Here is a 24984-nt window from a genome sequence, read left to right on the forward strand (position 1 = left end):
AACAGACTATAAACAGAAATTTATATTGACTTCTCCGTAGAGCAGACACTTGTTAGTTGTTCACCAAACATGAATGGCTCCTTCCACCACAGTAACATATACTTGGGAATAACAACATGCCCACTTAACCACATTTCCCCAGTCTCCCTGAGGTTAAGAATGGCCAGATGTGCTGTAAGGAATTTCCTGGATGTGTCCTTAAAAACAAGGGTGTGGACTTCCAAGATTTCCCCCTCCCTCCTATCTAGAATGCCACCATGATGCCTAGGGTTTGAACAGCCATCTTGGACAATACGCTACGTGTGATAAACTAAAGATGATGGAGTAACAAGAAAGAGTGAGCCTGGGTCTCTTGACGACTGAGAAGTAACCACACCAGTTCTGAAATGCTTCCTTCCAAGCTGCTTGTTATAAAATATAAATTTTCAGCAACTGGCTTTTTATTTTTAAAAACGAAAAGACTTTTAATGAGGTGATGAATTTGGGGGGGAAAAAACCCTACAGTTACGTTTTTACCTTGCCCCAGTACTAATCAAAAAAATGAACTACACCAACTTTTCATTTCCAAATGATTCCTCAATTTGGAAGAAAGTAGTCTAAGAGGAAAAAAAAAAAAACCTATCTGCCTATCTGTGGGAAGAAATTTTAGGCTGTATTATTGTTCCATTAATCTCTGATGAAACTTTAAAAAAATGTAAACTATATTATCACTCCATTAATCTCAGGCAAATCTATATGCTCCAGTGATTTCTACCTTCATGCTTGCACTAAATCATATGGTCTACACTGTTAATTTTTAAAAGGCTCAGGAAAAAAAGAAACCAATGTTTGGAATGGCTAGGGGGAACTTCAGAGAAGCCCTAAATTAGAAGAAAGAAGAGCATACAATACAAAGTATTGGTTAAGTGTTCAGACTCTGAAGTCAGGGACTCAGTTCCATCACTTGCTGGCTGTGTGAACTTGGACAAGTTACTTAAATTTCTTGTTTTCTTATCTGAAAAATGGGAACAGGACCTTAATGAAAAAATACACGTAGATGGCAAGCAGTGAAGTAGTTCCAGGCATTCAGTAAGCACTCTTAGAAGAAGCAAAAGATCTGAGATGAGACTGTGCGTACAGAACATGTAAAAGTCTGACTTGTAATAAAGATTCCTATTAGTGAGTGGCTGGAAATTTTAAATAGAAAAAAGAAAACAAAAGACTTATTAGCAATTAAATGCTTTTGAAAAGTAAGGAAACTGACATTATGCATATGCCCACGTGTATGAAAAGATGCTCAAAGAAACTACAAATTAAAATACTGAAAAACTGTATTGCTCAGAGTGAAAAAAATTAAAATGAATAAATTTCATTTTAACCAAGTAACCAAACCAGTTCTGAAATGCCTCCCTCCTATAGCCAAGGATAGAAGAAATGCCCATTTATGTACTGTCCATAGGAGTGTAGGCTGATAATAACATTTTAAAGAACTTATGTCTATAACTATCAAATTTAATGTATAACTCTACTATTACACAAAAAGAAATTGAATCCTAATGTTTCTCACAGAAAAAGCATATTGCCAGAGAAGCTGGAGAATGAGCCCCTATCTATAATTTTTTAAACTACAAAAATGAGCCCCGGCTGGTGTGGCTCAGTGGATTGAGTGCCAGACTGCAAACCAAAGGGTCACTGGTTCGACTCCCAGTCAGGGCACACAGTCAGGGTTGCCGGCCAGGTACCCCAGTGAGGAGCTCGCAAGAGGCAACCACACACTGATGTTTCTCTCCCTTTCTTCCTCCCTTCCCCTCTGTCTAAAAATAATTAAAACCTTTAAAATATAAAAATAAACTACAAATATGTTCATCATCAATAGAATGCATAAACTGTGGTGTAACAGTGAATTACAACTTTGCATTACTGGAACATTAATATTTAACTAAAAAAGCAAGTAACAAAAGAATATAATATACTCCATTTATAAAAAGTTCAAAAACACTCAAAACTATATAAACACACACTAAACATTCATAATTAAAACTATTTTTTAATAGGGGATAAAAAACATACAATTCTGGATAATAGTTACCTCTGAAGGGAGAAGAAAGAGAATGGGAAGGGAAAGGCACTAACTTTATGAAAGATAAAATATTCTTTTCCTTACTCTGGCCATTAGGTACATGGGTATTCATTGAACTGTGTTCTTTCTACCTTATGGTTGGTACATACTATCCTTATTTACTCTATATCTAATAAAAATAATTTCGAAACTGCGTATGTGTATAGACAAACATATACATAAAAGCAAGGGGGTGGGGGGAAACCTAGAATGATAAAGATTAAACTACTGGTAGTTATCTCCCCTGGGAGAGAAAACCTTCATCCTTCAATACTGTTTGAATTTGAAAATAATTATGTAATGTCTTATTAAATTAATAAAAATTAGACTTTTCTCTTAAAATTGTAATTTTGAAAATTGTAACCACATGGGAAATGTTAGTGTGTGCAGATTAATAAAGAACTATGTTTACTCTGTTATTACATCTGTGTACAATAAACAAGCACATTAACAATAATACAAGAGTTGGTGTAAATCTGATCCAGTGGAGTAGCTGGATTATGGGTAATTTTATATTTTTAATTTCTTGGAAGTTTTATTTCTTAGAAATATTCTGTATTTTATTAGTACTACCTCACTTGGAGAAAAATTAAAGAAAAATGACAACTGCAAGAAAGCCAACTCTCTACCTTCAGGGTAGCCAAGTGAAAAATCGACCGACATGGGAAGGCTGAATGAACTACAGCTGACTGACAATAGATAGCACATGCTGTGCCAATAAGTACACTCAAAACAACCGGAGGATCCCCAGCACACTAAGGAGATTACATCAAAAGGTTCTGAAGTGCATATGTACATTTTAGTGTTTAACTGAGGACCGGCACTGCCAAGAAAAAGTGCAACAGGGGCAGGGGAGGCTCCAGCACACAGGGAGCCCAGGAATGTGCTGGAAAAGAAGAGGGATATGGAGGGGTGGGCAGAGAGGAAGGAAGGGAGGAAGGGAAAACTTTTCCTAATATGTGAGGAAATATACAACACGGCCTAACAATTACACTCTCAAAACCTATAAAAACACCGTACAATCGAACAAAGAATAAAAGGACAGGAATGAAAATTTAAAGGAATCCAGAATCAGAATGAGGAACAGGGACAAAAGAAATGCACTGTTTTGTAGTCTTACAAATGTCCTTTCTATGCTATACTCTATGCCAATTCCCCAAAATTGGCAATTTCCACAAAGGTAAGACGAAAAACAGGGATAAAGTCTATTTTACACTCCTACCAAAAATTTCACCAATATGAAATTAGTATCAACCAAACCTTTAAAAAACAACTAACTGAAAACATCCCAAAGCAGATTTGTAGAGGAAAAACTGCAATCTGCTGAGTTTACCACTATTAAATGTAGAGGCTCTACGTAGTAAAGGCTGATGGAAAGAGCCAATTGCTTGTTTAGGGTACCTTCCCCATCCCCCATTATCAGGGTTTCTCCATGCCCATTTCAAATAATCAAAATTTAATGAGCTCTTCCCCTGCCAAAATTTTCTGATTCCCACCACCCACACCACCATCTCCATCTCCCCCACCAGTACTGCTGTCTTTCTTCCCCATCTTTTTTCTCCACTCATCCATTCTCTTACATACCATATTTTGCAGTGTATAATACGCACTTTTTACCCAAATTTTTGAGGCAAAAATAAGGGTGTGCGTTATACATGGGTATAATGATTATATACCATGGGTATAATAATGGCTATAATAATCCCACGTGTAATGTGCACAAAAACATGGGTGCACATTATACATGGGGAAACGTGGTATCTTTCTTCTCTCAACTCAGGACGGAAATCTTATTCTCAGTGCTTCAATTATTTTCTCAAAATAGGCAAGTTACAAACGCTAATGTTTGATTTTACTTTCTTTTCACTATTGCCTGCCATTCTGCCCCACCCCAGCTCCTGTATATGTGTAATTTTAAAACTGAGTTCTGTACGGCTTCATTTAACAGCAAGAACCCAGGCTCAGTGAATACTTTCGTACGTACATACCTGGGATCAAAGTCTAAATCTGCTGACAACTACAGCTCATGTGTGTTGTCAACTGTTCTCCTTATTTTCACACACAAGAATGCAAGTGCCATAAAACCAAGAACATCTGCTTGGCTTTTGACACGTTTCCTATGATATATAGAAATTGGTCACCAAGTCCTGTTAAGTCTCCCTCCAAAACATTACCTGAATCCACTCCTTTCTCTCCATTCCTACTCGCCCTGCATAATTTTTCACGTCTAGATTACTCCAAGAGCCTTCTCTCCACCTTTGAGTTCTCTGCTAATACAATCCACACTCCACAGAGCCCACTCGAGTTTTCTCTCTGAATCATAAATCTCATCATGTCAGTATTCTCAATTTCAGGCATTCCCCTGTGCATACAGAATAAACTTTCAACTCCTTCAAATCATCCAATCTAGCATCAAACATCACCTTTCAGTTGTCTCCCATCTATTAAAGACTAGGCATTAAATAAAAGGTAAGTAAATGTTTTAAAAAATAGAATAATTTTCCAGGATATCTAAAAATATTGTTGTATGACTTGTTAATGTATTATTTATATAATTACTTATGTAATTGACAAATTTATTCATCCCAACCACACAATATTACCACCAAACTCAAACCTTTACAAAATAGCTAAACAAAGTTCCTTTCACATAATGTATTGAAACTGGATTGAGCTGTTTAAAATATTTCTATTTTTAATTCCAATATTAAAATGTAAGGTGGATCACAAGGAATCTAAATCAGTAGTTATTTTCTAAACTGAGTATTAACATGTATCACCAAATTTGTCAGTTTTTTGGAAATTGGTAGTTCTCTGAGTTCTTAATAGTGTATCACACCTACCATGTGAGAAAATGCAACAAAATTACAGTTACTTTAGAATGTAAGTGCCTACCTAGGTGGGTCCCATTCATTTTCCATTGAGAATATTCCTTGCGTTTTATCATATATACTAGCAAAACAAGCTACTCATCTTAACAGAATCATTAGAAAAGTTTCCTAAGAACAAATAAATACTTCTTTTTCAAATCAAATTTGTAAATTTTACTAAAGAAGTCAGTTTATTAGCTTACACATATCAAAGTATGAGTCCTCATGAGAATCATTCCACTGTCTAATTAAATGTTACAGGATCTTGCTGACAGACTCAAGAATAGCACCATCTGTCTGGGTTACAAAGCTCAGTTTCACCACATATCACCAAACAGCAACAAAATACCATTTTCGTAGATATCTCTCTCTCAAGTAATTTATAGACAACTAATGAATTTAATCTACTTGGGATCACAACACTTAAGTCAATCTATGCAGATGATTACATTTTGTATGTAAACCAATATTCTTTGAAAAGTATTTTTAATAACTTAAACTTCAGTTAAGAACTTGTATTTCAGGAGATAAATATTTATGGTCCTTAGTAGCTAAAAATGTAGATTTATGCTCTAGTATAAACTGTAAATGCTAAATTGCTCAAGTGTTATATAAATCTATAAAATTAAAAGGTGCCTATTGTTATTTGTTTAGAATAATCATCATGTAAGTAAATTTTTCTAAAATATCTAAAGGTCTAGAATTTTATCACCATGCTTTTGACAGAATTTCAACTCCCTTTTTTCAATGTAGTACTTAAAAAAAGAAAAAATATATAAAATCATATATGTAATCTAAAGAATACAGAAACAAAGCTGAGAAAAATCTCATATTCTTGAATTCAAAAATAGAAAATAATAATACTTGCCACTGCAACTCATAATCTAAAAAACTAGTATAAAAGCACGCTTGCTATAGGTAAAACATCCTATGCACCTCCCCTGACACTGAATATTAAGGCAGATCACAATAAAGTAAAACCCTAAATATATGAGTGCTGTTGTCCTAATGTTCAACTGTGTAAGAAATTACTGAAAGAACATGAATGGGATAGATACTAGATGGCTTAGTAGGCAGTCTCAAATGAGTAAAAAGCCACACTAAGAGGGTAAAGGTAAGAACTGTGGTCTCACAAACCAAACTTCTTGTAAAACCTTAAAATTTTCTCAACAGGATACTTTTATCCCAAGGCTTTTATTATTTTTTTACCTTTTTTTTTCTTTGTATCCTCACCCGAGGACATGCTTGCTGACTTTACATAGAGGGAAAGAGAGAGAAAGGGAGAGAGAGAAACATGGATCAGCTGCCTCTTGTGCATGTGTGCAGGCGTGCCTCAACCTGGACTGAACCCGTAAACTAGGCATGTGCCCTGTCCAGGAATCCAATCTGTGAACTTTCAGTTTACAGGACTACTCTCCACCCAACTGAGCCACACCCAGCCAGGGCCCAAGGATTTTCTTATTGATGACTTTAGTCCAACCAAAAACGGACATCAGGATATATGAAATTTGCTATACAGACATAGGGTACGACTTATAATTTTACTTCCCCCTTATAGTTTGGCCCAATGTCCAGTCTTAACAATCACTAGGCCACTGAAGTCACCCACTGAAACTGTACGAAAACCCAGTATACTGAAGCACTTTAACCAGAACCTGGGAGGCAGCCATTCGAGGAGGCAGAAACTCTCGGCACACATCTGTAGTGCTCGTATGCCACTACGTCCCAAAGTAGGGTTCTCCCCAGGATTCTTGCTCATCACCAGTAAGACCCCCATCAGGAAGTACTGAATTGCTGACTTAGGCAACAATTCAGAGCAAAAAATGGAACTAAGATAGTAAATTTACAAAGACAGAAGACATGACACTGACCAAAGAAGCATCCCTTGAAGTAAGATTGCTCTGGGGTGGTTAACTAAACTGTCTAAAAGCTATTCCAAAGGACCAAAAAATATTGTGAACAATGGCCCTGGTATCTATCTGATTCATTTCAAGGGGACTTACTTTGAAAAATATTTCTCATTTGGGCAGATGTGTATCAGTTCTGGTGTGACTAGCTAAAAGTCATTTTGTAACTGAAAAATCCATAACATTTGACCTACCTAAAATGACCATTAAAGGAAAATAAAAATGAAGATGGTTGATTGCAACAGCACATCAAGTAAAATGTAAAATTTTTAGCTAAAATTTTTTTAATGTTTATTCAGTCTCAAAATCAGTATCTTTAATCTTTGAATTTAAGACACTCAAGCTCCAAGATTGTCTCAGCTTCCTTCACACTTAATTCTTTTCTTGCATCCTCACATCTTTGATTTCTAAAAGGTTATTTCACTCTTTTTCACTACTATTCCTATCCCCTGGATTCTTGATACCATCTCCAGCCAGACTTGTTTAATCAACTTTCAATTTTTCTTTTATCTCCTTTCTTCCTGTCTCTCCACTCTCTTTATTCATAAGCCTACAAACACAAATGAGGCTTTTGCTGCTAAAATATTTCCTTGAACCTACCTTTCAATCTCTTACCTTCCCCACTCCCACATCCCATCTTGCTTCACAATCAACCTTCAACTGAAAAGTGTACCATTCATCCACTCCACAACCCACTAGGATCTAGAGTCTACCCTCAACAGTCAAATGTAATGATTTCAACTAAGTACCAAAATGTCCAAATAGCAAACTCCTCTCATCTTTCATTCATTAACCTCTCCCACTCAATATCCACAACTGCCTTTGAAAATCATGATTATTATCTTTATTTTTATGTCAGAAAGCAAAATTATATTACCTATTGAAAGTACATATAACATATACATTTCATGACTTAAATGTCTAGGCTTCACGGGAAGTAATCCTAGACAAAAATTTAATTTGTTTTAAATGCATAAAAGTTAAGGAGTGACAGGTTACATAGTTCAACAATTCTAATTTGTCTGTATGAGAGAGCAATCCTAGAAAGGCTTTTAAACACATTATTAAATGTAATAGCATTTAACACACTTCTTTTTCCTCAATTCATTTCTCATAATAGTTTCTATATCATCTTGGATTATCTCCCGTGTTGAGTTTCATATTCCATCTGCTCATTTAAGATTCACGTCTGTCCAGTTTCTGAAATATTTGTCACTTTAGTCATTAGCATTTTGGGTAATATAGCACTGTTTTTTTTTAAAGTTCAGAACTGAATTATTTTAGAAAAGTAATGATTTTAACATCACTTCTTAATCTAAATTGGCCTGTCCCCACTTCAAATTGTCCACCTAACAAAAATTAGATTTCAATAGAGTTTTGTACTATTTTTTAACAGGAAACCAAGACCATAAATTGGAAGTGCTCTCCTCCATACCACTTCAGTAAATATTCTCAAGGGCAGACTCAGAGTTGTCAACTGAACTTCCAAGTAATGTCCTTTCCATTCCTCTCTAGCAAGCCACCCCCATCCATTTCTTCAAGACCCAGTTTAAACTCCCCTTCTGAGTTTTTCTGGCTATGAGGTACTACTATACTACCTGTCCATGCTGCCCTCTGCACATACAACATAGCATCTTGGCAATTAAATAGTATATGCAGGTCTTTTTTCCACATATAAGACCCTTAGCCCTTCTGTAACCCTAAGGCCAGATTTTAACCATTTCTGATGTATGTACATTATTCGAAAATGAATTATATACCCTAAGTTTCTCAAACATAACATTCAAAACAATTAACATTTCTAAATACTAGTTTATTGGTTACCTTCACTGGGACTCAGAAGTCCTCATTTACTACACAAAATAGAAGGCAGAAAGCTTGTCTCCAGTGGGGAGTGAAAAAGCAAAGGTAAGGAAAGAGTCAAAGGGCAAAGAAATACAAAAATCTCTTCCTGATGATATCACCGACCTGCCACTACTCTCAACATTTTAATACAAGTATCAGCAAAGAGGAAGCAGTGGTAGATACCTGCAGGAAAGTAAAGGAAAACCTGCCACAATCCTTACTCCAAAACTGCTGCACTTCCCACAGGCGGGCCATCCTCACCTCTCAACACTGAGCCTCTCCTTCAGACGCCAGTCCTCTCCCAGGCCTAGAAGAGGGCGGAGAGCCTGGGCCATCCTCACTCCCAATGCCTGGAGCCAAGAAAGGTTTTAGGAGTGTCTGCTCTGACTGCCAGCACTGCAGTCCGAGGAAAGGTGCTCCTGCCATTCTACACAGGAACAATAAATGTAAGTTCCATCCCATAAAAATGCTGCCATAAATAGCGTCTGAGTTCATCTGAAAACAGCTATTGGGTTGGCCAAAAAGTCCATTACATTTTTTCCATAAAATAAAAGACCCATTTTTCATTTTCACCAGTAACTTTATTGATCTGGATATTTTGAGTATGTCAGCTATCTCCAGCTACCATCGGCTTCTAGTGGGTAGAGGCCAGGGGTGCTGCTAAATATCTTCCAATGCATTAGACAGCCCCCCAGCAAAGAATTATTTTGCCAAAATGTGAACAGTACCAAGGAACACTGCAAACCACTTTTGACACATTCGATCAGTCACAACACCTTCTCCATACACTGCACAATTTTTTTTTGAGTTTCAGTTGCATTTTTACCTTTCTTAAAATAATAAAGCATAATACACCAAAAATGATGCATATTTTCTTCCATCTTCAATACTAAAATGGCTGCACAAAAATTCACCAATGTTGATAAGTATTTTTAAAATGCATGCTGATATGACAGCTGTCACAATACAATCTAACAGAATTGTTTCAAATAAACTTAAAGACAACTAAGCACTACCAGAGCCATTTGGCCAACCCAATATTCAAGTACAATACAATGTAAATAGATTAACCATCATTTGTAGCAATAGAAGAATAGGTTTTTAAGTGAAATTAACTTACAAATTAACTTCTTCTAGTATTTTATAATGCTGGAAACCACCTCCATGTAAAATTCTACACCTCTTGATAAAAACTTAGGACAATATTCATATTCAGCATGGATAATACAAAAACTACAGCTTTGTAGGTTTGGCGGGCAGCGGGGAGGGGCGGCTTTCCTTCCTTCAACAAGATCTAAACAATATTTTTAAATGTTGCGACATTACTAAATGGAAAATAGAAATTAGCCCGTAGTTGAGGATACATACTTTGTTCAAAACATAGTAAGGGTTGTGACATGTATGTCAGACTAAAAAAGTGATTTAGTCTTTATGAAGAAAAAGATATTTATTAAGTACTATTTCTGACATTCCCTGAGACAAATCTCAAAATGTTAATAGAACTGCTATTTAAAGTTCAAAGAGCACTCCAGAGCTGCCAAGGAATTAATAGCTTAAACTACCAAATAAGAGACAGTTCAATTTCTAGTCTCAGCCAGTCATAGCTCAGAGTTGGTACAGCAAAATCACCCAGCATATTAAAGATACCACGCAACTATGAATCATATACAAATGAAAAGTTGTAACATCTAAAGATGAAATTCAAGTTTTTTGTCTCAATCACGGCTTATTTATGAGGATAGACACAAGGACAATTTAATCTTCTGCTCATCCCCAAAAAGAACAAATACAACCTCACTGTCATAATTCAAACAAGTAATTTTGCCACTCCAACTTCCTGATTACTGCCTAGGGCTACTATACAGCTTTAATTGTAATTTGCTAGAAAAAGGTTCCTATTAAAGAACATTATCTAGTCATCCAAAGTGTTTTCCTCAGAAGATACTAAACGTGCTTTTTCACACTTCCTATCCCCCATATTTCCATCAAGTTAACGGAAAGAGAAACTGAAGCCAAAAAAAACTGTTATGCAACCAACCTGATCTGAACAGTCACTAGTAAAAAAATCAAATGCCACCCAATGATGACATTTTAACTCACGATCTTTGTAAAAAACCGTTTCAACCTGAATCCTGACATTAAAGTATACGTTTACAAAATTGCCACTTAGATTAACTAAGTGTGCAAGACAATTAAATAGAAAAGATATTCAGACGTTTAAAAAAAATCGAGTACCATTCAACTTTCCTTATTACACCAGTTCGCTGCCCATATTAGTGGGCTAATGTAAAGTAATCTTGGAACTGAAGACCTAGCAAAAACCCTTCTACATAGCTTAAAGAATGGAAATGAAGGAATTCTGGATCAAGTCCCAAACAAAATTTCCAATGGGCTCCAAAATCTATAGGTTGCCTATCACTACAGAAAATTTAAATACTAACTGAATTTCTATTTCTCTGAGGTATGATAAGCACACATCTCTTGATCAATTGGATTCTCTTTAATAAAGATTTTCTAGAACTGATCTAAAATATTGCCAAGCCACAGTACATAAATCCTAGATAATATATATTCAGAACACAGTTCTGAAATATACGTGTCCAACAATTAACTCATTTAACAAATAGTTAATAAGCACCTAACTATGAAGAGAATGCAAAGATGATTTATACAGTGTCATCTGCTTATCAGAGGCTCACACATAAAGAGCAAGAGTGACTAGTTCTACCTGTGGGAGTCAAGGAAAGCTTCACAGGGGAGGTGACATATGACCTACTTAAAAAATGAGCAAGACTGTGCCAGGCATGTACAACATGTATGTTTTCCTCACTTCTCTTTAGGACATTAAAATTCAATCATGAAAATTGCCAACACAAAATGTTTTTTACACATCAATTATACTCTTTTGAATACCTTGCTTATTAGCTCTCAAAGCAAGCCCAGATGGGTTTAATCATCTTTACTATTTAATGAAACAATGTGGAACTATGTGAGGAAGCTTCACATGTCTTATGCAAGAAGTACTTCCTTAGAAATTCACCAATGTTCTTTGGGGGGGGGGGGGGCAGAAATCACAGTTTTCATAAAGTTTAACATCCTTTTGGATGATCAGTCTTTGAAATTTTCCCTGATTATTATAAAATTTCTGTTCACAATTAACTATATTTTATTAGAAACAAATCATTACCTCAAATTTAATTTTAAAATCAAATGTTTTAATGTATGCAATTAATTTAATGGTTTAATACAAATTAAGACAATTAATATTTACCTGCAAATTTACCTAATTTTCTTTATCTACCCCTTTGCATTTTTTAAGTTAAGATTACAAATTTAAACTATGCAAAGTAAAGATACAAATGAAATTTTAATATAATCAACTCAAGAGGTTTCTTTAACAGTAATGGAATTTTGCTGTGCTGGAAAAAGTACAAAATGTAAAGAGCTGTCAACCAGGGCTCCATGCTGTTTCACAGTAGTAGAAATACAGTTTTAATAAGATGCTACCACAATTCATCTAGAATGGGAAAATAAACATTCAGAAATACGTAATAAACCAGAGTATGGAAACACAGATGGCAACACGCTTTCCCTTGGACACAACTGATTCTCCTAAATCTCTTCTAGAAAGTGGAAAAAAAAGTCATCTTTCTCCTTTTTACAGACTGAAAGCTAAATGTACTCTAAAAGATATTTTATTAGTTAAAAAAGGAAAACAACTCTACTCCAACAAAAATAACTAAAACATGCTAATATAAATGCAAGTGAAACAGGAGTTCCTGTAAAAGAAGACTACTATAGCCAGTTCCTGTGGACAGAATGTATTCCATACTACAGATGATTTTAAAAATCAAATAACAAAACCATGTAGTAGAGTAGGAGAACCATCTCTGAAATAAACAAACACCAATCACAACATTTTTACAGAATTTAAAACTATTTTTATATTAACAAATATAGAAAACAATGCTCATAATACATAAGTGACTTTATGCTAAACAAAACTGAGCAAGCATACACATTTCATTCATGCAAATGAATCTGAATTGACAATTCCTAGTGTATGTTAATATTTACCAAGACTAATGGAAAATCATCTCCCCTATGTAATGAAGTGAATTCCTGCAATAGAACAAAGCTAACACCTTCAAATCTTTCGAATAAACAATGAAAGCATATACTGTAAAAGGAAATTACCTGAACAGAATCAGAAAGAAGTTAAATGATTCAAGACAGTGAAAAAGTGCTAAATTCCAAGAACACATTACAAATACTGATTCATCAATTCCAAAACTCTAAGCAAGTCCTATGAACAAATGTGCATGTGTGTGAGTTCTTTTTTAAACTATTCCCCAAAACACATTTTGAGACTACCTAATTACCTCACTTTGCAATGTATTAAATATAATATCTTGAAACACAAATGTTTATAAAATGACAAAATCGAAGTTCTGGTAGCCAATACTATAAAACACATGTAGTCTGGAAGGCAGACTGGCACACAATCCATTTTACACAAATGACACAGCAATGTTACAGAAACCCTTTTTCTCCATTTCTAACGAATGGCTGCAATGCACAGTCTAGTAATAATAATACCTAATACTCAATTATATTACTATTTCTCATAAACTTTGTCTCATCTCCCTCAATGGCTAGCTTCTGTGAAATAAATGTATCACCCACTTTCAGGAAAAAAAAAACCCACATCAGTATCTTCTACTACTATTTTAAATGAGGGGAGCACTGCTATTTCCCTCTATCAAAAGTAAGTCAAGTCATCTGAGAAAAATATCTCTCTTTGAATCAAACTTGGAGAGACGGCTGAATTAACTATTCAGACACAAAAATCCAAGTAAACAATCTTATTACTCTTTACACAGAGCTTCATCTTAATTTTAAATAACTTGACAAATAGAACTACAGGATGTACTCATCTTTTGTAAATTGTTATCATAATTTATAGCATATAGTACAAACTGGTGAGAGTACCTTTTTTATTAATCTCAAGAGTAGAAATCTCTGGAAATGTTTGATGAATACAATTAACTCACAATTAACTAGGCTAAATTAGCCAGTGAACAAAAAAGATGAATCAGTTTTTCCATACATAATTAACATAATCCACACTATACCTTAATGTTACTCAAAGAAATGCCGTAAAAAAGACTTTCTCCCCTAGTAAGTTCCTAATACAATCATGAAAAAAATGACCAAATCATTCCAAAAAAGTGTTAAGCTATCTAAGCACCTGGCATAAACTCAATAAACCCCTCACTGTCTGTCCTAAAGGTGTCCCCCTACCTTTATTCTCACAAAGAACAAACCCAACCTAACTTCCTCTCCAATGAGCACTTCAAGCAGTAACACAACAACGTATTTTGTACCATACAAGTCTTGGGAACTTATTTTATCTTTAAATTATGAACTTGCTCTGGCCAGGTAGCTTAATTGGTTAGAGCGTCATCCAGGGATACACCAAGGTTGTGGGTTCCATCTCTGGACAGGGCACATCCGAGCAGCAGCCAATGAGTGCAGAAACACTGGAACAACAACCAATCAATGCTTCTCTCCATGCCCCCCTCCCTTTTCCTCTCGCTCTGTAAAATCAATAAATACATAAATAAATTTTAAATAAAATTATGAAATCACATGTATAAATGGCTCTTTAAAATGGTCCAGTAAACTGCTACACTATGCCTTAAATTGCTGTCTACTACTTACTTTAAAATATTTACTAGCAATTGGCATTTAATATGGCAACTATTACTGGGTGGCAATTATTGCTATTAAAAATATATAAATACTGTAACACCATGTGCTACTCACAACAAAAGGCTAAAGAGAAAACACATTAGCAAATTATAAACATTTTCATTAAAGAAAATGAACCAGCATGGAGGGGAAATGCTTTAAATGTAAATACTAAAATTGGAAATTGGAATAAGAAAATACCCTGTATACGTATTTTGACACTTCAGAAGATTAGAGAAATCATTCTCTTTTCCTCACTGTCAGTTGAGAGTCCTGAAAAGACTAGATCTCAAAAGTTTCTACATTTACAACTATATTCCCTTTCTGTAAAAAATAAATCTCTTAAGAAAAAAAGGAACCAGGTCAACAACAGCTTGAAATACAGAACTAATGGTCCTTAACAGGACTTAGGTGCCAACGTGTTGTGTGTGTTTCGATTCAGGGAGGAAGAGTTTGGTACCATCACTCGATTACCCCATAGTCAGGGAGATTCTAAGCAAACAAAACAACACAAATGTGGAATATGTATACCTAAAAATCAGACTGCTTCAGGTCAAAGAGTATATACTTAAATCTAGGTAAGGGACACAAAATTGCTTTTCTCTGTATCATCGCAACAGAGAAATAAAACCAAAGACATACTTGCATCTGGAAATCATCATGTCCTCCCACAAGGGTGACTTGACATACCATAAGGTGCACTGTCACATGTTCAGAAAAGACAGGTTTCACGCACTTAACTGATTTATAACTGGACGACTACATAACAAGAATCTCCCAGAAACGTGATGGACAGCATGAGAAAACAGTTTTGAGTCACAAAGACACAGCTATGCAATGCATTTATCAGCAGCTACAAATCTCACAAGAGTAATAAAACACACACAAGGGCCCACATCATAGACACACAATGGCATTTTCACATTAGGAAAGGGGGTAGGGGCTCACAGTGAATTTAGGAAATTTGATGCCACAGAAACTAATGCAGTAGAAAATCAGAAAGCAAATTAAGTAAAGGACTAACAAAAATCTTAAGGCACCTCACTGCAAAATCAACTTTTGCTAAACCACAATGAACACCTCAAGGTAACAGAAACTGGGTGGGCGATTAATGTGATACAGAACTTTAATCTCTATTAACACGAATATCTAGTTAAATTCTCTGTAAATAATACTTCGTTCAAAAAATCTGCAGGCCACAAAGAAAAATATATACTATTAATAAGTACATAGACATCTGACAATGCATGCTTTATTTTGAACAGGTGATGATTTTATCTCCTTTAGAATTAACTATTCTATACAATGTACTTTAGACAACATAGTTTTAATAGTCTAGGTTGCTGCTGTGATTTTCAAGAAAACAACTCAATTTGGAATGGGAAAAATTTGTAATTATCAATAGCTTTTTAACAAACTTGTAATTTTTTTAAAATTAGCACCTACTCACTCTATATACAAAAGAATGTAGATATTGCAGTCCTTAAAAAAATAATTCTCCCAATGCATTTCTGCAGTTCTGCATTTCCAGGCTGCAGCCTCAAGGATAATTGTGAGGTTTTTTAAAGTATATTTAAAAATCAATTCCTGGTTTAAAGACATTCAGGAGAGGAATACCCAAAACACAAACCTTTAGTTGGTCATAGAGCACAGAATCCTCTCCTACAGAACTGTTTCTCCAAAAGAATCTCAATGCTCTTATCTCTATAACATCATCGCCCTCACTTAAACATTAAAAAAAGAAAAAGATAAAAGAAATGATATATCTAAAGACTGGCTACACGTGTACTTTCATTAGTCTACAAAACCTACTGTGTGTGCGCGCATATGTGTGTGCGTATACATACGTGTATATATGTGTGTGTATATATATGTGCACACACACACACACATCAGCCACCTACCTACCTATACACAAGCCATTACCAGTCATCCTGATAGATGGTAACTTGGAGGATCTCTCCTCACTAATATTGGTCTACTTGGTTATTTTAATTACCTGTTAAAGTGTCAATGTGGTCACCAGCCCCCAAACAAAAACCATTTTAAATACCACTTAATCAATATATTTGCTAATCTACGAAAGTCCCTAAACCTGTCTGGTACTAAACTATAGACTAGGGGAGAAAAAAGAAGGCAAAATGAAATGAGTTTTATTCCCAGGTATCAAAAGATCAAGGGAAAATCATCGCAGCACTGAAAAGAATCACCACTTATAATTGAATTTTAGGATAAAATGTCTGCATACAAATGTTGGGGAAAAGAACTGACCTGTCTCACTACAGTGAAAACAAAGATTCGGTGCCACTCAGTCTTGGTAGATAAAAATCCCATCTTTTGATTTTTTTTTGTCTACATAATGAAACATTTAATAAAATAACACATTTGAAAAGTTGGCAAGAATTTGTATTTCTCCACTAGTCTCAAAGGAAAAAAAGCATCTATGTTACCTATAATTAAATGTAACTAATTACAATTTGAACACTAAATTATTTATCCAGTGTAAACAAGGATTAAGAGAAAATGTTTTTATCTACAGCAAAGGTTACAAAAACAATTTCCAAAACGCATGCTGTCCAAAAGGCAGTTCCCCCCACCAAAAGGGTACACAACTTGAAATAAGTTTTTTTTTTTAGGCTAAATTAAACAAACCGTTCAGCCAATTTTCCAATTATATTCTACGCTTGAAACATAATTGCCTTACATCTGTTTACAAACCTTTGCTCAATATTTAAACAAATTCGTAGTCTCCCGGGCACATAGCTATACATACAGTAACTCATGCACAAAGCACATATTTAAAGACCATGCACTGCAATTATTAGCCCAAACGCCAGGTTTAACAACGTGAATGTTTTCAGAGCTAGGTAATACGACCCAATAAAGAGCAAAGATGGCATTTACCACCAAATGTCACTGCCACCGCCAGGGAAGAGTTGCTGGAGCCCTATACATTTTTAATTCCGGGGAATCTAGACGCCGTCGCCGGGTGCCAGGCTTCCAGGAGAACAATTGACACCCTAACTGCTTCAAGATTAAGGCAGGCGATTCAAATCCGAAGGAAAAGTTGTCAATTATCAGAGAGAGCGCGAGAGAGGCGAAGGCAGATAAAAGCGATGTTATCAAACCGCCCAGCTTGTTGCTTTTTTGTGTGTGTGTGGATTCGTTGTCAGGATAGAGAAAACAGTTTTTAGAAGACAGAGGAGGAGAGAAAGAAGAAAAAGCTCTCTCCACCTTCCGTCGGCTCGCGGCAATGGCTTTACGGCTCTCCGGCGCAGTGAGCCCCGAGAGGCGGGCGGCTGTCGATGTTTACAATCGCGGGAGCTTCGGGTGCAAGAGTCCTTTACCGACACAATCGCATTCAATCAACTGTTTTCGGGCGAAATCGCAGGTGTCATTATGGAATTTTTTAAAAAATTCAAAAGGCGGGCGGGCGGGCAGCCGATCCGACAAGGGGGGGCGGGGGGAGCAGGCTGCTTATCGCAGGCGCGGGCAGCACCAGGCAAAGACTTTCACATTTAGGGGAGAAAAGGGGGGGAAAGGGGAGGGGAAGGGGGGTGTGATCGCAACCGAGGGTGGGCGTTCGAAGTGCGACCCAGAATCGGCAGCGCTGAGACTTCCACATGCAAATTCCACGCCGAGCGCCGCGCTCACAAACGATTTTTAAAGAGCCAAATAAACACTGGACGGAATCCAAGGCGAGGGAGAGACGATCCAAAAGGAGGAGAATCGGCGAGAGGCGAACGGGGGGGAGAGGCGCGGGAGGGGCGAAGTCCCGGCGGCGGAGGAGAAAGTTGCTCGGCGGCGGAGGTCGGCGGCGGAGGTCGGGGACCCCCCCCCCCCGCCCCGGCCCCCCGCCCCGCGGCCCCGCTACTCACCAGCGAGAAGAGGTTGGAGTGACAATCCTCCAGGCTCGCCCCGTTCGCCACCCAGTTCGCTGCCGCAGTCATGATCCTCCGCGAGCCCGGCCGCCAGAGCGGGGCATGTCGGAGCGAGGCGTCCGAGGCGAGGCCGGGCCGGGTGGCGGCGCCTCGCCGGGGAGCGCCGGGCGGCCGGGCCGCCGCCGCTGCCGCCGCCGCCGGGGGAGGGCGCGAGGGCCGGCGAGCGGGCGGGAGGCGCCGCGGCGACGCCGCGCCGGGGACGGCGGGCCCGAGCGGGCGGGGGGGTCCGCGGCGGCCGCGGGGCTCCTTCCTGCTCGGGCGGCGGCGGCGGCTCCCGCGGCTCCGGAGGCAGCGGGGGGCGCTGTCCGCGCGGCCCGGCGCCCTCCCCGCCTCTCGGGGCCGCCGCTGCCTCCCGGGCTGGCGCTGCGGGCCGGCCGCCGCCTCCGCCTTCCCTGTTCCTCAGCCGCCGCCGCCGCCGCCTTGTTTATCTCCAGCCACCGACTCCCCCTCGGCCCCCGCCGGCGCGTGAAGGGAGGCGAGCCCCGGAGCCGCCGCCGCCGCCTCGGAGCCGCCGCCGCCGCGGAGCGCGAACTCGCGAAGGGGGGGGTGCGGACGAAGCCAGCGGGCGACCCCGGCAGCCGAGCGACGTCCCCTCCTTCCTCTTCCTCCCCCACCCCCCCCTCCTCCCCAGTCAGCCTCGCTTCTCCTCCCTCCCCGGGCTCGCTCACTCTGACAGCAATGGCGGCCGCCGACCGCGGCTCGGCCCGCCATTGGCTGGTGCCACGTCACGTGACGGGCGCCGGCCGCGCGGGGGGGCGAGGAGCGGGCGGGGGAGGGGTCGGAGCGGCGGCGGCGCGACGGCGGCGGCGGCTCGCGGGCGGCGCTGCTGAGCTGCTCGCGGCCAGATTCTCGGGCAGCGAGAGGGAGGGAGACGAGGAGGGAGAGAAAGAAGTGCGGACGGCTCGGCTCCCCGGCGGGCGGCGGCCGACCGACCCGAGGCTGCCGTGGGCTGCCCAGCACGGGCACCGCGCCCCGCCCCCTGGGGGCACAGATCTCTGTGGGGCACGACCGTGAGTCCCGGGAACGCCGGTGTCGACCGCAGCGAGAAGCTCGGGTCCCCTCGCGTGTGCCCCCAACCGACGCAGCCCGACTGGCGTGGCGGGGGCTCCTTGTGGGCCAGGCAGCCCATCCAAGTGCCCGGGGGAGTGTCTCGTGGAGGTCGCGCTACGTTGTCCACGTTTTTGCGCAAGAGAAAACTGAAGCACAAAGAGATTAAGCCACTTGCCGAGGTCACACAGCTGGGAAGAAGAAGAGGCAGAATTCGAACCGGTGCACCCGTACACAGTGAAGCCTGGCTCTTGCACTAGATTTAATAAGCCTTACCCAGAGAGATTTGAGGGGAGCGCTTACTGTGTAAGAGGCGCTATGCACTGAATACAGAAATGCTTTTGAGCCCTTACTCCTAGGCACAGTGTGCCCTCATCCATTCATTGCATAAATCTTTCCTGAGCTCTTGCTATGTACCAGAATGCGTTCTCACTGCCAGACACTGTACTAGGGCTGTGTTGGGAGCAGGCCCTTCTTCTTGGCTCCACGTATTCAGTAATACACATTTACTGAGAGCATACGCTCTGGGAGTCCAGAGGAGAGCCAGTATAGAGAGGCTCTCCCAGCACTGACAGCTTTCGCTCCCTGCAAAGGTGGGGAGGACAGAACAACAATTTCACTAACAAGCCCCCAACAGCAGAAGGATGGAGTATAACAAAAGGAGAGCAGTCTTACCCCTGGTAATCGACCTTTGGACCTACCAGAAATAACTGCTAAAGCAAAACGCATGAGCAGCATGTGTATTACGGCTGATACTATGTTACAACCCAGTAACAATGTTAAAATGAATATCCATACATTATTTCACATAACCCTCAGAACAACCAGATACTGTTATTGTCCTTAGACTATAACACCTCCAGTCTCAGAATTGCAGTGACATCTCCAAGCTCTCCAGTTACTAGCTCAAACCGGGTGTATCTAGCGTCAAAGCACAAGACTGTATCCAGAAGGCTCCATGAGCAGATGCCTGTAGTTGGCTTGGGCAACCCTGCTTGTGTTACATTGACCCATACAGTAGTCCCTCCTTACCCGCCATCAACCACAGCCTGAAAAATAAATAGAAAATTCAAAAAATAAACAATTCATAAGTTTTAAATTGCACACTGATCTGAGTAGTGTGATGAAACCTCTTGTCCCCCATTCCATCCTGCCCAGGACATGAATCATCCCATTGTCTGTGGTCCACGCTGTATATGCTGTCAACTTGGTTATCAGATCCGTTATCAGAGAAAGACCACATTCCATAAATTTAATTACGGTATATTGTTATAGTTGCTCTCTGTCTTACTATTAGTTATTGTTAATGTCTTACTGTGACTAATTCATAACTTAAACTTCATCATAGGTATGTACTTGTAGGAAAATCATAGTATCTATAGGGCTCGATACTATCTGTGATTTCAGGCATCCACCGGGGGTCTTGGAATGTATCCCCAGCAGATAAGGCAGGACTATTGTTGCTTAATTCTCTGAGCCTCATTTCCTACTCAGAAAAAAAGGATCCTAATTGCTGACGCACCGATCTCAGGCCAGTGTTGTGCATTTCCATTGAGACGGTGCTGGTGACAGTGTTTAGGGAAAAAAGCCAAAGCACTTTATCAACATGCGTGGTACTTAGGTACTTAGGCCTGAGCAATGAGACAGTGTGATGGTCCATCACATGTAGGTGTGTTTACATCCCAGGAGGCCTTCATCCTACGCTAAAAGTCTCCCAGCGCGACTTAATAGAAAAATGAGCAAAGGACAGACAGTTTAGAGAATAAGAAAGACATGTGGCTTTTAAATGTATTAAAATATGCTCGATTGTCAGTTGTTGCTGTGGATTGAATGTTCGTGTCCCCCAGAAATTCATACATGGAAACCCCAATCCCCACGGTGATGGTATTTGGAGGCGGCGCCTTTGGCGGGTAATCAGGTCCTGAGGGTGGAGCCCTCATGATGAGATTAGTGCCCTTATAAAACAAGATGAAAGAGATTGCTTTCCGTCACTCCCAGAGCAAAGACATAACCAGGAAAAGGGCTCTTACCAGGAACCAAATCAACCAGACCCTTGATCATGGACTTCTCATCCTCTGGAACTGTGAGAAATAAATGTCTATTGTTTAAGCCACCAAGTCTATGATAATTTGTTCTAGCAGCCCAAGAAACACTAAGATACTTCATCATAAAAAAAAAAAAAACAGAAACTAAAACCATAATAAGTATTGACAATACTTTAAAAGCTTAGGCTAATGTGGAAGGAAGCAGAACTCTGACACACTATCATTGGGGCTATAAACGAGCACCACAGCTTGGGGTGTCAATTTGGAGAATATCAACATTTGTAATGCACGTACCCTGTGACCCAGCAATTCGACGTCTAGGAGTTTATCCTCCAGAAATACTTGTACAAATGTATGAAGACCCATAGAGCAAGGACATGAACTGTAGTGCTGTTTGCAGACCAAATACTGAAAGCAACCTACAAGTCCATCAATTCGGGAGTAGTTTACAATATAATTTAATCCCAGGTAGCCATTAAAAAGAATGAGTTAGCACTATGTATACTAATTAATACAGGATAACCTCAAAAATAGATTATGAATTGAGATCCGCTTGGAAGTGAAGGAGACACTAGTAACATCACAGACAGGAGTGAGAAAAGGAATTGTCACCTTCCTTCCTTCCTTCCTTCCTTCCTTCCCAAATACATATATTACCCATTCAATTCAATGAGTTATGAATGACACCAATCAATAACATTGAAAACAAAATAACCACTCAAATGGTACCATAAAAGTAAATCTAACAGCAAATAAATGACACAAGACAAACAAAAAAAACCCCTCATCTGCGGAGATTTCCTTGGCTGTCCAAGTCAAGTCCCCAGGGTGGAAGAATAAAGGCCAGAAGTGTGGCATTGTGATTGTCCTGGCAACCCGGGGACAGAAGGAGGGCCCAGGCTCTCAGGGTTCTGGTCTCAGAGGGGCCACGAGCAGCCCGGTTATCTTACATAAGCCACTCCACCTCTCTGGGCCTCAGTTTCCTCACATATGAAAAGGGCAGCCTGGGCCATCCTTTGGCCATTTCTAGCAACGAAACTCTGTGACTCTCTGCACAGTTGAGGTGACTGATAAAGATCTGCTGAGCTCTTACTCAATAGAGAAAGCAGAGGGAGTTGATGGGAGGCCTTGGGAGATAAGATGAGAAGCAAAGAAAACAAAAGCCATCTACTTACTACTAAGAAACAGTGAGGCGCCAGGGCTGCGGAGCCCAGTTCTCAATGTGGGGGGTTCTTGACCCGCACCCTCGTGACTTAGTTTGTCCCTTTGTCAGAATGCCCACTGCCCACACGGGAAGCACACATTCCATTCTGCACAAGCCCCAGATACTCCTCTGAGGATGACAGTTTAGTTCCCTTACACGGTCACCAAATGTAATGGCAGAGAGAAATGGAAGCAAAAATATGACCAGAGGGGAACCACAGGAAGCCACCACAGCTGCAGGGTGGGAGCGTATGGTGGGAGTTAAGAATGTGGTGGCTTCAGATTAGGACACACCTGCATTTCAATCCCTGCTCTGTTGCCCAGTAGCTGCGCAGGCGTGAGTTTGAGAATGTCATTGAGCCCCAGGCCACTCCCATTTCTTCCTGAGCATTGACCTTCCAGAAGGATAGATAGCACAGAGAAAGTTCTTAGCACAGAGCCCCGCCCCACTCATGGCCAGCTGTCCATCGCTGGACAACAGAAAGCAGTAGCACCCAGTTACATCACTTGAAGGGTTTCCCCCCCTTTCTCCTAAGCTTTATTGGATTTATGTTATTGCAAATAACAAAAGTCACAAGATGTTAGGTTAGCAAGTCAAACAATACAGGAATATACCAAGAAAAAGGGAGTCCCCTTCTCTCTGCCCCATGGAGATGACCAAAGTTAACACATTGTTGTCAATTCTTATTCTACTTCCTCCATGCAAATAATATAATTTAAACACACATTTCGAAGGGAATTTTTTTTAACTTTTTAAAAAATGGGATCATGTCACATATTATTTTAGCAACCTGCTTTTTTTCACTTAACAATTCATCACAAATACATCTCTAGGCCTATATATCTAGATCTAACTTGTTCTTTTATTAGCTGTATAATGTTTCATAGAGCACCTGTGCCATAATTTATCCAATTATTCCCTTATTCCTGAACATTCATGTGGTTTCTAGTATTTTTCTCCTCTAAATAAGGTTGCAGTAAATATTCTTATCCATATATCTTTATGTCCTGACAGTTTCATTTCTGTCAAATAAAGCCCCCCCAAAATAGGACTTTTTTATTGTTAATAAATGTGTATTTTTATTGGGAGTAAATACATCCGGAAGACTCCCCAAAGAGTGTAGCAATTTGCACAGCCTCAAGCGGTCTGGGACACTGTCCACTTCCTCACCACCATGCCAGCATTTGGATGTTGCCAAATCTTTTTCAATTTTTTTTGCCAACCTGATGGTGAAAAATATAGTACATTCTTGCTGCTCCCATTTGCTTTCTCCGGACTCTAGCAAGGTAAGGCTTGTCCTCCATGTCTTGCCGTCTGCATTTCCTCTAGAGTCGTTCCCTGCTTGAGACAGCAGCTGAGGGCGAAAGAGAGCTCAATGCAGTTCCGGTGAGACCAGCGTGGGCCTCGGCACAACGACAGACACCGACTGGTCTTCGGTTGTTCTCACCCGGTGTGGACAAGGCAATTCATTCCCTATTTCCGTAATGATTCTTCTGGAGGCTTCCACGCGACAGGCCTTCCCTTTTCATTCCCTCGCTGTCATAATTCAATTTTTAAGTTGTTGTGTTAAGTTCCCTCTGAGAGAATGGTCTTATACCAAACAAGCTCCGCTGCCCTTGGGCAATAACAGCTTTGCTCATAACCACCAAGGATTTCCTAATTGTTCCAACCTCTCGCCTAAGAGGGTGCAGAGGATGAAGAAAAACAATAGCAGTTGTTGCTGGCTTGGAGCACGGCTTGAAGTCCTGGTCAGAGCAAGAGTTTTAGAGTTGGATCAAAACTGGTTCAAGTGCCAGTTCGGTCCCTTACCCTCCTGACCTCTTAGGGCTGAGATTGAACCTCTCCGTGCCTCAGTTTCCTAAAGCAGGGTCATCCTTGCATCTACCTCTGAGAGCTATCGTGAACATTCCATGAGTTACAAAGCACTCAGCACCCCCACCCGACACTTAATAGGTGTTCAATAAATGTCAGCCACCCTTGGTAACACCCAGAGCTCTTTTCTTAAAATATAGGAGGATACTGAACTCCAAGAAACACCACCAAAGAGATAATTTAAGCAATAATTAGAGTTGCTAAAAATTCCAATAAGCTAAAGTTAACTGTATTCGGTGGCATTTTACCTATACCTTTTGCTCACATAAAAAGGACTCTCTTGATTCTGGTAATGCCAACTCTGGAATAAATTTAGCAGCCCACGATAAAATGCTTTCAAATAGCCAATAATACAGAAGTATATGACTGACGTGCCCTGATATTTTTCTGTGATTACACTG

The 24984-nt window shown here is 39.9% G+C and overlaps 1 protein-coding gene across 2 annotated transcripts in view; it reads right to left on the minus strand.

Annotated features, from left to right (window-relative positions):
* The window catches only part of MED13L (mediator complex subunit 13L), a 255644-nt gene extending 236627 nt beyond the window's left edge, over positions 1-19017 (minus strand). For both annotated transcript variants that reach the window (XM_053927909.2, XM_053927908.2), the window contains exon 1: positions 18353-19017. In XM_053927909.2, the coding sequence (XP_053783884.1) occupies positions 18353-18424 (72 nt within the window). In that variant the 5' untranslated portion in view covers positions 18425-19017. The remainder of the gene's footprint in view (positions 1-18352) is intronic.
* Between the last annotated feature and the right edge of the window lie 5967 nt (positions 19018-24984).

Source organism: Desmodus rotundus, chromosome 7 (assembly GCF_022682495.2).
Source record: "Desmodus rotundus isolate HL8 chromosome 7, HLdesRot8A.1, whole genome shotgun sequence".
Classification (NCBI taxonomy): domain Eukaryota; kingdom Metazoa; phylum Chordata; class Mammalia; order Chiroptera; family Phyllostomidae; genus Desmodus; species Desmodus rotundus.